General features: G+C 41.7%; 1 protein-coding gene across 5 annotated transcripts in view; it reads left to right on the top strand.

Moving 5' to 3' along the window:
* The first annotated feature begins 1,098 nt into the window (after window positions 1-1,098).
* Window positions 1,099-12,399, top strand: part of NOSTRIN (nitric oxide synthase trafficking) — a 56,808-nt gene continuing 45,507 nt past the window's right edge. The window contains exons 1-2 of one of the 5 annotated variants that reach the window (XM_023542867.2): window positions 1,099-1,962; window positions 3,812-4,014. In XM_023542867.2, the coding sequence (XP_023398635.1) occupies window positions 3,988-4,014 (27 nt within the window). In that variant the 5' untranslated portion in view covers window positions 1,099-1,962; window positions 3,812-3,987. Of the gene's footprint in view, window positions 1,963-3,795; window positions 4,015-12,399 lie in introns of all 5 variants that reach the window. The other 4 variants (XM_023542866.2, XM_003405809.4, XM_023542865.2 and 1 more) reach the window with 4 other exon arrangements.

Here is a 12,399-nt window from a genome sequence, read left to right as displayed (position 1 = left end):
TAATGTTGTTGACTCCTCTTAGAGGCAGTACAAAATGGGGTGGTGTAGGATGGGCTGGGTTCCAGGCCAGCCCCAAGGGCATTTATTACGGGTTTTCCTTCTGCACTGAGACCTTGCCAGGAAGGCAAAGGCTGATCGTAGATGGGAAAAGAAGTAGGAAGATTGGGATCTGGGAGGTCAGACAGAAAGTCACCTTGGAGGCTTGGGCTGGAAGGAAGCCAGAGAACGAACAGAAATCAGAAACATAGTGAGAAACCTGAGGACACAAAATATCAGATGATATTTGGGCACTAAATTTTTTAGGAAATAAGCATAGTATACCTTCTTTGAGGAGATATTTCATAAGTAATTCTCATCAACTTGTGGATACCAATAAGGTTATAGTAATTTTAATTCCAGAATTATAAGGCTCTTTGCCTCCCTTATTCACATAGGAGTTCAGCTCCCTCCTCTCAAAGTCTCCCTGGGCCATTTCTGGGGGCCAGGGAAATGGAGGAAGCATTCTCATGTGCTCAAGGACAAGTTTGCTCATGGTGGCCTTTCCATGTCATGTGTCTCACCAATCATAGCCTCCGCAGCTGGAGACACCTAAGAGAACCTGCTTTGCTCTTGTTTCCTCTCCACCCCTACCTCCAGGAGTCAGAGCAGTTCTTTGGTATGCAGCAGGTGGGATGTGGGGGTGAGAGGGGGAAACAACACTTTTTCCAAATTTGTGTCTAGATTCTTTTTTGAACCTTACTCCTCTTATTTCTCATCCTAGCCCTAATCTCTACTGAAGTTCAAAACCTGTCCTCCAGGCTGAAATGGCGAAAGGGACACATTCCAACTACTCTCTCCAGTGTCCTTTTCTGCCTTATCTCTCTAGTCACTCAAGAACAAATATTGACTGACCATTGTAGTAAATTGAATACAAAACTAGTCCTAGCTCTCTGACATGCCCCTCCTTGTATCTGTGCCCTTCGCAATAGGACTTTCAGCTCCTCCCTTTGAGGGGAGGAGTCTTCCCTTGAATCTGGACTGGCCCCGTGACTGGCTTTGACCAAATGAATGTAGCTCAATTGATAGTGTGCCAGTTCCTAGCCTCCATCTCAAGAGGCCTTGAGCACTTCCACTCATTCTCTTGGCTCCTCTGCTGTGTCCTTAGAACATGCCTGGGTTAAACTGCTAACTGATGACAAATCTCCCCAGCCAAGAGCCCGTCCACAGCTAGACAGCTGCTAGGCAAGTGAGTGAGTCCCAGTAGAATCCAGAACAGGTGCTCAGGTAAACCCAACCAATATCAGCAGAGCTGTGTAGATGATCTGCTTTTGCATGAGTGAGCCCAGGTGAGACCAGAAGAACCACCAAGCTAAACCAAGTCGTGTAAGCAAAATAAGGGCTATGTCACTTTAAGCCACTGGCATCACTATGACAGGAGATAACTGATAAAACTCCCTTTCTGACCTCCAAATCAAAACTTCTTTGCATATTCAAACACCTGTCTGCGAAGCTCAGCAAATAGCCAAACTCTAATTCTCAGTCCGGCTTCAACCAGGACACTCTACTGCCCTTACAACAGTTCTGTGAGAGAAAGCTATAGCAAGATGGAGACATTTTAATTTAGCAGATGTCCAGGAGGCCGAAGAGGAAGGTAGTCAGCCTTCTGGGAAAGTGCCATGTGAGGAGATCAGGAGTGGGAGGTCCTTTCAGTCTTCTGCAGGACTACAAGATCACAGTAAGTTGGTGTGATGGCAGTTCTTACGGAAACTGGCAAAGGAAACCAAGCTCCCCATTTTGGGCTGAAGTGGGACTGAACAGAGACAGAAAGCAGCGGAAAAAAGGGAGAAGGAATCATGGAGAAACTCTTAGCTGTCCCAGGCCCTGGAACTGAGTCTACAAACAAGCTTACCTAAAATCTTTGAGGGCAGGGACTCCAGTGGGAATCCGAGTTACATACTGTTGACCTCATTTTATAGCCTGTCGGTAAGTAGTTTCATTGTGCTGGTTTGCCTTGTCTAATTCCAACCACCTGTTGGTAGGTTAATGTTTTAACCTCCAGAGATAAAGTTCCTTTGGCTAAGCCTAGGGGAAGCACATTGCTAAATGTGTGAATGGTGGTCCCTGACTCAAGATCTCTTTCTTCCTCCCCACTTTGCCTGCAGAGCAAGTTCTCTTCCTTCTTTTGTCTCTTCCCCTTTCACATTGATTTCTAGAGACTTTGAATGGAGCCTGTACCCCAGGGGCAGATGAATAAAGGTCTAGCAAGCTGGGTCAATGAAAAATGGATTTTTTAAAGCTCAGATTGGGTTATGTTGATGGTGCTCCTTTGAGGCAGGAGGCCAGCCAATCAGAGCAGAGCAGCCCACCACCCAGCAAATGGTCATTACAAGGCAACAGGCCATTACCTGAAAATCTAAGGATTGGCAACTCAGATCGCAGGTGCAGAGAGGGCAATAAAAAATAAGCTGTTGATGGCTGACTTCTAATTCTGTTTATCCATTTGAGTAGGAAAAAAAATGAAGCTGAATTTAGAAAAATCCTCTTAAATTGTTAGCTTAGCCTCTTGGTCCATTTGAGTGGGGAGTGGTGGTCAGTTTGAGTTAGACCCAGAGAGGTGGCTAATGTGTGCCGTGTTCCCTGATAGACACGTCTAGATACTCTCCACCGTAGTCCTTACCAATGCAGAAGGGGCTGCAGACAGGTTCCCATATCATCTCCAGGGTAGATGATTTGCCTTCTCTTTCCAGACTTTTTTAGGACTAGGGAATTGAGGGATCCAGAAAGCCTGAGCAATTTTCAATTAACCCTTCATTAATCCATGGAGCTCCTGGGTAGTGCAAATGGTTAACACAGTTGGCTGTTAACCAAAACGTTGGAGGATTAAATCCACCCAGAGGCACCTCAAGAGAAAGACATGGCAATAACCTACTTGCAAAAAATTAGCCATTTTAAACCCAATGTAGAACAGTTCTCCTCTGACACATGGAGCTACCATGAGTCTGAGTCTACTTGACAGCAACTGGCTGCACGGTAGGACTATGGTAGAGAAACAGCAAACTCCATGGAAGTTCTAGCCCAAGACAGATTAGGCAGAAAGACCTGGCTATTTACTTCTGGGAATTAGCCAATGAAAATATTATGCATAACAGGACCAGGCAATATTTCATTCTGTTATACACAAGGTGGCCATGAGTCGGAGGGACTCCACAGCAACCAACAACATCCTCTCCCTACAATTTGTGGTGGGACAAGGGAAGAACGAAAAAAGAGAGAACCAGCCCTTCATCCAAGACTTTATCGACGGCAGAGTTTCTCAGCCCACTCCAGCTGGCCCCCGAGTCTTTCTATCGCTCATCTCTTGCTCCAGAAAGCTCGATAGCACTACATGAGATCATATGCGGGGCTCATGGCCTAATATAGTTAAAGGGCACACAGATTACTTGGTTATGGTGGATGAAGGTTTTTATTTTCTAAAGTAATGAGCAAATGTGATGTTTCCATTTTCACAGAATGAATAAAATGGGGCTTCCCTTTTACAATATACTCAGGTGATTTTACGTACTTTTGACAGTTCTACTGTATTTCTGATAGCTACAGATCTCTCCCTTGGGGCAAGCTGAGAGGACATGAATACTCCATCCTTACGCCATCACCCCTGAATCCAGAATTATCAGGGGCATTATAGAGACCTCTGGGCCTTCTGTCCAAGGCTTCACCAGTCAGGACTCAGTCACAATCTTTCACTTTTATCCTGTTCTCTAAGCATTTACAAAGTTACTCTCACCATCTCACACCAGCTCCGTTGACCCACAGCAGTTCTCTGCTTTCTCAGGAAACAAATGGGATGAAAGTCCAAGGCTGAAACTTCCTCCCTGTTGTGTTTGACAAGGACTGACGTCCTCTAGGTCCTTTAAACCCCGGAAGTCCAAGACACACCCGACGCTGCTGATTGCAGCGTCCCAATGCTGGGGCCGTAAGTAAAAGGACAGAAGCAAAAAACCATTCAACATGAGGGACCCACTGACAGATTGTTCGGTGAGTAACGCCGGTGTTTTGTGTGTCTGAGTGTGAGCAGGCGGGTCAGGGGGGATTTCTATATTACTGGATTTTTAAACTTATGAAATTTGAGACTGTCAGAAGCCAAACATGTTTAGATATTGGCTGTCGTACAAAAGTCTGTGGTTTTTCTTTGGTTCAGTTTGAAACAGAACCCTTTCTAGCAAACGACAGGGCAGGTAATTATGGAGTTTCATTCTTAAGTTCTTGGGAAAACTTAGAGTGGGTATAGTGTGATTATCTGGATGCAGATGGGGCTGATTTGAAAACATCCTTAAGGCATGTAGCAACAGTGCCAACATCATGAATAAAGCAGATACTGTATAAAAACACGCAGAATGTCTGCAGCTAATTTCTTGCTCTGAGGATGAAGCCAGGGTGATAGGTTTTTGTGTATTTTCCCTTACCATTTAGAATCAAAGACTTCAAGTCATGGAGTAGGAAGGACAGACTCCCCGCACTATCCCTGACCTCAGTGGTTCTCACGTAGATTTAGCAGCATGTTTGTTTCAGTCCTGGGAGAGTTACTAAAAATAGAAGATTGGTCAAAAGTCCAAAGATATTGTGAGTTTTTTAGTGACAATAGCTAAGATGTAATTTAGAAAATGAGAAGCAACTAAAATAATGGAACATTATTTTATTGAGACAACACATTGGGAATAATTAATGTCTTGCCTCAATAAATGGTGCCAAAAACCTAAAAATTGTTCACATCAAAACCAAAGGGTTGCATTTGTTGTTCATAGAGTTTATGAAAAAAAAAACAAACAAACTGGAGAGGCAGGTAAATGAGGGCTGCAATAAAGCCAGAAGGAGAAAGATCAGCAGAGGTCTGTTTAATTCATTTTTGCTTTTCAATGGATGAGGGGAGCACAGGCTGAGAGACGATGAAATTGCAGCTGCTAGTTGGGCCGCTAACCAAAAAGTCGGCAGTCTGAATCCACCAGCTGCTCCTTGGAAACCCTCTGGGTCAGTTCTACTCTGTCTTGTGGGGTAGCTAGGAGTTGGAATCAACTCCACAGCAACGGGTGTGTGTGTTTAGTCCACAAAATGAGTTTGTCGCTCAGATGAGCTAAATGAGATAAACCCATAAAAGGTTAGTAATAGCAATAATGACAATGTAATAACAGGCTCTGCCTACTTTCACTTTTTTAGATTCAAAAATAAGATGTGCTTAATGTAAAAACAACTTCCAACAATATGGTTGCATATAGACTTTAAAAGCGAAAACTTCTCCCCCCGCCGCCACCCTTACCTCCATCTAAATCTCCCCATTAGCAAGCATGGAGAAATTTTTTCTTTTTTAGGTCTTTCATTTATTTGTTTATTTCTCCTTGCATTAGCTTTCTTACCAAAAATTTAAATCTTCTCCTACCTCACTATTTGTACTTTGATGATATTTTTGCATAGGAGTGGTAGAGTAGACCTGGGATGGGATAGTAGAGATAAAAACTTGTTCCTAAGAGTTATTCGAGAAGGAAGTCAACACCAAGGAAGAATGAATAGAAGAATGGGAAACCAAGGACGGGCTCTATTTAAAAGAAAAAAGAAATGAAACCCTAACATCACTTTCCCAAGTGGTTAGGCAGCTGTCCAGAATTTAGGAGAATTTTTTTTTTTAACCAGCTCCCAAGAAAACCCGTCACCATAACTCTGTGATAGTTTAATACTGAATTCCTGAGGTGCTAAGCAGTTCTTTACCCTCCACTGAGCCATCACCTCAAGGAGTGGGTTGTCCCTGTCTATAACCCTGAAGACTGTGGCCGGGAAATCAAGAGGAGGCGGATATCCTTTCAGCTGAGGTTTCTAAACTTTATAAAGTCACAAAATCTTTATTTACTTGCTATTGTTTCATCTTGACCAAATGTTCCAGTTGATTTCCTGGTGCAGTCCTAGGCTGTACTTGGGAACAGTGCTGTATGAAGATGAGGCTGCCGTTTGGGAATAAAAGTAAAACATGGGAGTGGATTGCAAGTGAACGCTTCAGGAAACACTTAAGTAGTTTTATAAAAGAACCCAAAGTTTTAACCACTTACAAAACATCCCATTCTGTGGGCCTGTAGGTTTGCACAGAACACAGAGCCCCAGTGGTGATGTGATTAAAGTGCTTGACTGCTAACCAAAAGGTTGGCAGTATAAACCCACCAACCACACTCTGCTTCTGTAAAGATTTATATTCTTGGAAACCCTATGAGGCAATTCTACTCTGTCCTATAGGGTCTCTGTAAGTTGAAATCAATTCCACTGCAACTTTTTGGGTTTGTTTTGGTGTTTTAACTACAGTTCTTAACCAAGTTCACCCCCAATGGCTCCATGTATGGAACTCAGTGAGTCACATGAACTTCAATGGGAAAAACATTCTTTATTTTTACTAATTCGTAAGTAAAATTTAGAATTCTCTTCAATTCTGAATGTAGGCAGCAAATCTCATTAATACTAACAGTGCCTGTGACTTTGTAACCAATAAAAATTACAGACAATAGGTAAATGATGACTTTGGTGAAGGGTTGGATAGTACACAATACTGGGGAAGCCAGCACAACTTGTCCAATAAAAATTTAAAAAAAGAAAAAATCAGATATTTTCATATATTACAGTCGTTACAGATAATCTGGAAATATTTATACTCAGCATTACTTAGATATTTTGGTAATTCTGAACTCTTGCTATTTAGTATTTTAATAAAAACACATAATATTGAAATTAAAAAAAAAGTTTTATAAGTACATATCAGTATAATCAGTTTCCTGTATAATTTACATTATCTTACTTTATGCATTTAAAAAATATTATTCTGAGCAAAATAGATTTCACCAGATGTCCTAAAGAGCCCATGGCATAAAAAAAAAATTAGAAATCTCTTTTAGACCATGCTCCAAGAGGCAAGATAGCCTGATAGCTGGGCCATTCAACCCCTAAAAGTGAGGCCAGTGTCTTTATGTACAAATTATTAGTCATCCAAGGGTACTACAAAGATTGGCTAAGTGCTGGTTAGGGCTTTTATATCTTGAGAGTGTCAAAACTTATTTGAGGAAGATAAAAAAAAATTTCTGATATTGAGAACGGGAAGAATTACCCCAGGAACCTCAAATGCCCCTGAGTTTAGCTTCTGTACCTAAAAACATGTCAAGGGGAATCATCTCCAAATCCATGTGCAAGGAAATAGACAATGATCAGTGATCTCCAAATGAAATAATCCAATCAGAAAAAAATTTATACAGCGTCTTCCCATGAAACAATGCCGTCCCTGGAGAAGGACATCGTGCTTGGTAAAGTACAGAGTCAACAAAGAAGAGGAAGTCACTCAACAAGATGAACTGACACAGTGGCTGCAACAAGGGGCTCACACATAACAACTGTTGTGGGCATGGCGCAAGACCAAGCAGTGTTTCGTTCTGACTCGACTGCACCTAACAACATCAACAACAACACACTGTAGGGGGCAGCGTGGTAAAATTCTCTCCTATGGGGGACAAAATTCTGTGGTAAGATTCTCTCCTATGGGGGATACCTGGGTTTGATTCCCAGCCAATGAACCTCATGCACAGCCACCACCCATCTGTCATTGGTGGTTTGAATGTTGCTATGATGCTAAACAGGTTTCAGTGGAGCTTCCAGACTAAGACAAACCTAAGAAGAAAGGTCTGACAATCTACTTCCAAAAAATCAGCAAATCAGCCAGTGAAAACACTATGGATCACAACGATCTGATCCCACTGAGCATGGGGTCACCATGAGTTGGAGGCCGACTTGACAGCAGCTAACAACAACAAAAACAATAAGCCTTAACTATGATTTTGCTTTTGATTCACTCAAAAGGATCTGGGTAATAGCCTGTCAAAAAGACCTTCTGGAGTCTTTATAGTCACCCTCTTCCTAAATATTCCACCACCACCCTGAAATTCCTTTATCGGGGGACAAGGCCTTTGATTCCACAACTGTAGACAACATTTTTTCCCAGTAATTAATGACTCCAGGAAGAAGTAGCATGTTGACATAAATTCATATGGGGTAGATTGCAAATGAATGCCCAAAGGGTTTCCAAGGCTGTAAATCTTTTTTTTTTTTTTTTCTCAGCCTTTTTTTGTTTGTTTGTTTTAGGCTAAAGCTTACAGAGCAAATTAGTTTCTCATTAAAAAAATTAATAAATGTATTGTTTTGTGACATCGGTTGCCAGCCTCTCAAGGTGTCAACACTCTCCCCTTCTCAACCTTAGTTTCCCCATTTCCATTTGTCTAGCTTTCCTGTCCCCTCCTGCCTTCTCATCTTTGCTTTTGGGATGTTGTGCCCATTTTATCTCATGTACATGGTTGAACTATGGATGTTATTGTTTGTTTTATAAGCCTGACTAAACTTTGGCTCATGGATGAACTTCAGGAGTGACTTCGGTACTGAGTTAAAAGGGTGTCTGGGGGCCATACTCTCAGGCATTCTCCAGAGTCTGTCAGACCGGTAAGTCTGGTCTTTTTGTGTGTGTGCGTGAGTTTGACTTTTGTTCTACATTTTTCTTCTGCTCTTTCTGGGACCCTCTGTTGTGATCCCTGTCAGAGCAGCCAGTGATGGTAGACTGGCACCATCTAGTTGTGCTGGACTCAGTCTGAAAGAGGCTGTGGTAGTTGTGGTCCATTAGTCTTTTGGACTAAACTTTCACTTGTGTCTGTGATTTTCTTCATTCTCCCTTGCTCCAGACAGGGTGGGACTGATAGACATATCTTAGATGGCTGCTTACAAGCTTTTAAACCCCAGGCACTACTCACCAAAGTAGGTAGGATGTAGAACGTTTTCTTTATAAACTATGTTATGCCAATTGAGCTAGATATCCCCTGAGACCATGGTCTCCAGCCCTCAGCCCAGTGACTCGGTCCCTCAGGGAGTTTGGATGTGTCTGTGAAGCTTCTGTGACTTTGCCAAGGCTGTACCTATGTATGGCAGCAGACTGCCGCATCTTTCTCCTGAGGAATGGCTGATGGGTTTGAACCACCTACCTTTCTGTTAGCAGCCGAGCACGTCACCACTGAACTTTAGTGGTTTCCAAACTGTGCTCCCTGGAATCCTTTCAGAGGCCTTTAAGATGGATGGAAGTGGAGTGGGAAAGACAACATGGGACAGGAGCTGGGGTATCAAAGCCAAGGTCAAGAGATTTTGCATTCCTCCAAGCAGATTTATTCCAAGATTTTCTGACTGTGCGCACGCGCGCGAGCACACACACACACACACAGACACACACTCTGGATGGTCTCTGGGGTCTGCTTTGTACTTATGCAAGTCTGCTTTTCACAGCTTTTGCCTTTGTGATTAGGTGGTACATGATGAAATATACAGAATCACTCTTACTAAATAAGACATTATGCTGAGATAATGGAAATAGTCTTTGCAACTTTTTTATTTCTTGATGCCACCTTTATCTCAGTCTGGATCAGGGTTTATCTGGGAGTTTCCTGCACATCATATACAGGGTCAAAAATAAAGCTTCCCTCCACTGCTATTATAAACAGACCATCCTAACTCTTATCCGATCGTTAAGTTAGCAATAATGTAATGTATTGAAGAGCTTCCCCACTTGTGTGTACCTAGACACACTGAGGTTTGAGGAATTGATTACGGGTGTATCTATGACACCATCCCTAGGGTGTGGCTGAGGTGGCCAGAGCCCATGGGCCAGTTGCCACTGCCTTAAACAAAGTTATCCATTAACTACACTGTACAAGTTGCTGTCATTGATTCTGACTCATGGTGACTACATGTGTGTCAGAGTAGAATTGTGTTAACTGTGCTCATAAGGCTTTCTATATGTGTGTATATACATATATATCTTTTTTGTGTGTGTGTATGTGTGAAGATATACCCAAAACATACATTAATTCAACAATTTCTACATGTACAGTTCAGTGACATTAGTTGCATTCTTCAAGTTTGCTAGCTTTCTTGATACCTTTTTCCAAATTATTTCACCATCGTCAGCACCAACTCACTGCCCCCTAAGCTTCTCATCTAATCTTTCAGATTGCTATTATCAGTTTGATCTTAGATAGATAATTCTTTAAAAGAACACAGTGCTCAAGGCGGACATTTTATTCTAAGTTAAACCACTGTTTGATTTAAAGTTTATTTCAGGAAATACTTTTGATTTAAGGTTTAAAGATATCCTCAGGGCAATAGTTTTGGGGTTCATTTCAGCTTCAATGGTTCCACAGAGTCTGGATTCCATGAGAATTTGAAGTTGTTCCCCACATTTTCCTCCCTTTTGATCAGTTTTCTTCTACAGAATCCTTGATCAAATTGTTCCGTAATGGTAGCCAGGCACCATCCAGTTCTGGGCTCATGGCAAAGGAGGCAGTTATTTACGGAGGCATCCACAGGGGTTTCGATGGCTGACTTTTTAGAAGATCTCTAGCCTTTCTTCCAAGGAGCCTCTGGGTAGACTTGAATTACCAACCTTTTGTGTAGCAGCCAAGCACTTAACTATTTGCCATCTAGGGACTAAGCATACTATACCAGTGAAAAAAGTTAGGAAACACTAGTTTATTAAATAACAAGAAATCATCTTCAAGAATCACAAACTGGCAGGCCAAGGGTCAGTTGTGACCATACCATGTGCTTTGTTAGAGCAGCCCATAATCTTAAAAAGTTGAATTTGAATGCCTTTGGGAAGATGGGCACTCTCTGCTACAGGCTCCCTCACTCCCCTCTGAAGACCATTGAATTTTCAACCTTGGTTTAAAAAATTTCATGGTTGTCTGGCCTCCCAAATCTAGTCCTCAAAGATCCTATAAAAAAATGTGTTTCACTGAGTTTTAATGGTGTAATAATTGTGGGAAATATAGCATCTCTTGGGGTCCCAGCTCACTGCAAATTCTCAACTGGTTCTGCTCATTCCATTTTGGTCTGGCAAGGTTTTCCACATGCCTGCTTCCTCACACGTAGTGTCCTAGGTCCCCTAGTCTTTCTCCAGGACTTTTGGATGGCAGACTACCCTCAAGTAATGATGGATTGGTAGGGGCTTATCTTTTCTAGAGCCATTTATCTCTGAGTCCCTTCCCTCCACTCTTGGTTCTCCTGATGGAAGTTCTTCCTGCTCCCGCTCTAAAGGCTACCACAACCCTGACTCCTCACAGCTTTGTCTTCTCGTCTTATCCCCAGCCACACACTTGTACAGTGTTTGAGAACAGAAAAACTCACTCTGCTAGCATGTATCCAAATCTATTTTGTACTTGGCCCTGTGATTTCTTTGTTATGTCTTTGTTTCTGCTTTGCTGTGGGCTAGAAAAGGGAATAAAGGTTCTCTAGGTATCAGTGAGAGAGCAGATAGGACAATACATAAAAAAAAAAAAAAATGCAGCTTAATACTGTGAGGTGTTTCAAAATAAATCAAGTAAGAAAGCCACAGAATCTTTAAAGAAAATCATAAAATTTCATTAAATATAAAATAAGATTTGAACAAATGAAAAGACTATGTCCTTGGATGGGAAGTTGAAATACTGGAAAAAGGTCAAATTCCCCAAATTGATATAGATATATGTAATACAATTCCAATTAGAATCCCAATAGGGATTTTTTAAAAGTTGTAATTAGATAAATGTTCATATGGAAGAATAAATGCCCAGGACTGGCCAAAGAAATTACGGAAAGGAAAAAAAAAAAAAAGTTGTTTAAAGATAGAGCAGAAGAAAAATATTAATATCTCTGCAACTTAGATAGTGAGTACATAGTGTGTACCATTATTATTTTCTGTGTGTTTAAAATGTTTCATAATTTTGAATAAAAATTAGAAGTCTGGGTATGAGTTTGAATCATGTTCAGCTACATATATATAAAGAAAACCCCAAATAAGAATGACTTCTCACAAAATAAAATCAGTCCAAAAGTAGAGAATCCAGGGCTTGCGTGGTGGCCCCACAGCCATCAGGGACCCAGGCTCTTTTTCCCTTTCTGCTCTATAATCTTAGCACACTACATCCACCATTTTCTGTGTTCAGGTAGCAGGAAAGAGTAAGAAGTTAAGGGATAAAAGGGCACACCTTCTAGACAAGCTTTAACCCATACTTCCTTGGCCAGTCCTTAGTCACATGGCTACGCCTAAGGGTGAGGGAGGCTGAGAAATGACTTTATTCTAGGGGCATTTGCCCAACCAAACGTTTTTCTAGTTTCTTCCCATGGCTCCCAAGTGTGTTTTGAGAGATGTTACTAGGGAGTAGCTGGGTGGTACAAACAGTTAACATACTTGGCTACTAACTGAAAGGTTGGAGGTTTGAGTCTACTGAGAGACCTTGAGAGAAAGGCCTGGTAATCTTCTTCCAAATAATCAGCCATTGAAAACTCTGTGGAGCACAGTTCTACTCTTGACACACATGAGGTTGCCATGAG

The sequence above is a fragment of the Loxodonta africana genome, chromosome 6 (assembly GCF_030014295.1).
Source record: "Loxodonta africana isolate mLoxAfr1 chromosome 6, mLoxAfr1.hap2, whole genome shotgun sequence".
In the NCBI taxonomy this organism is placed as follows: domain Eukaryota; kingdom Metazoa; phylum Chordata; class Mammalia; order Proboscidea; family Elephantidae; genus Loxodonta; species Loxodonta africana.
This window is presented reverse-complemented; position numbering and strand designations above follow the sequence as displayed.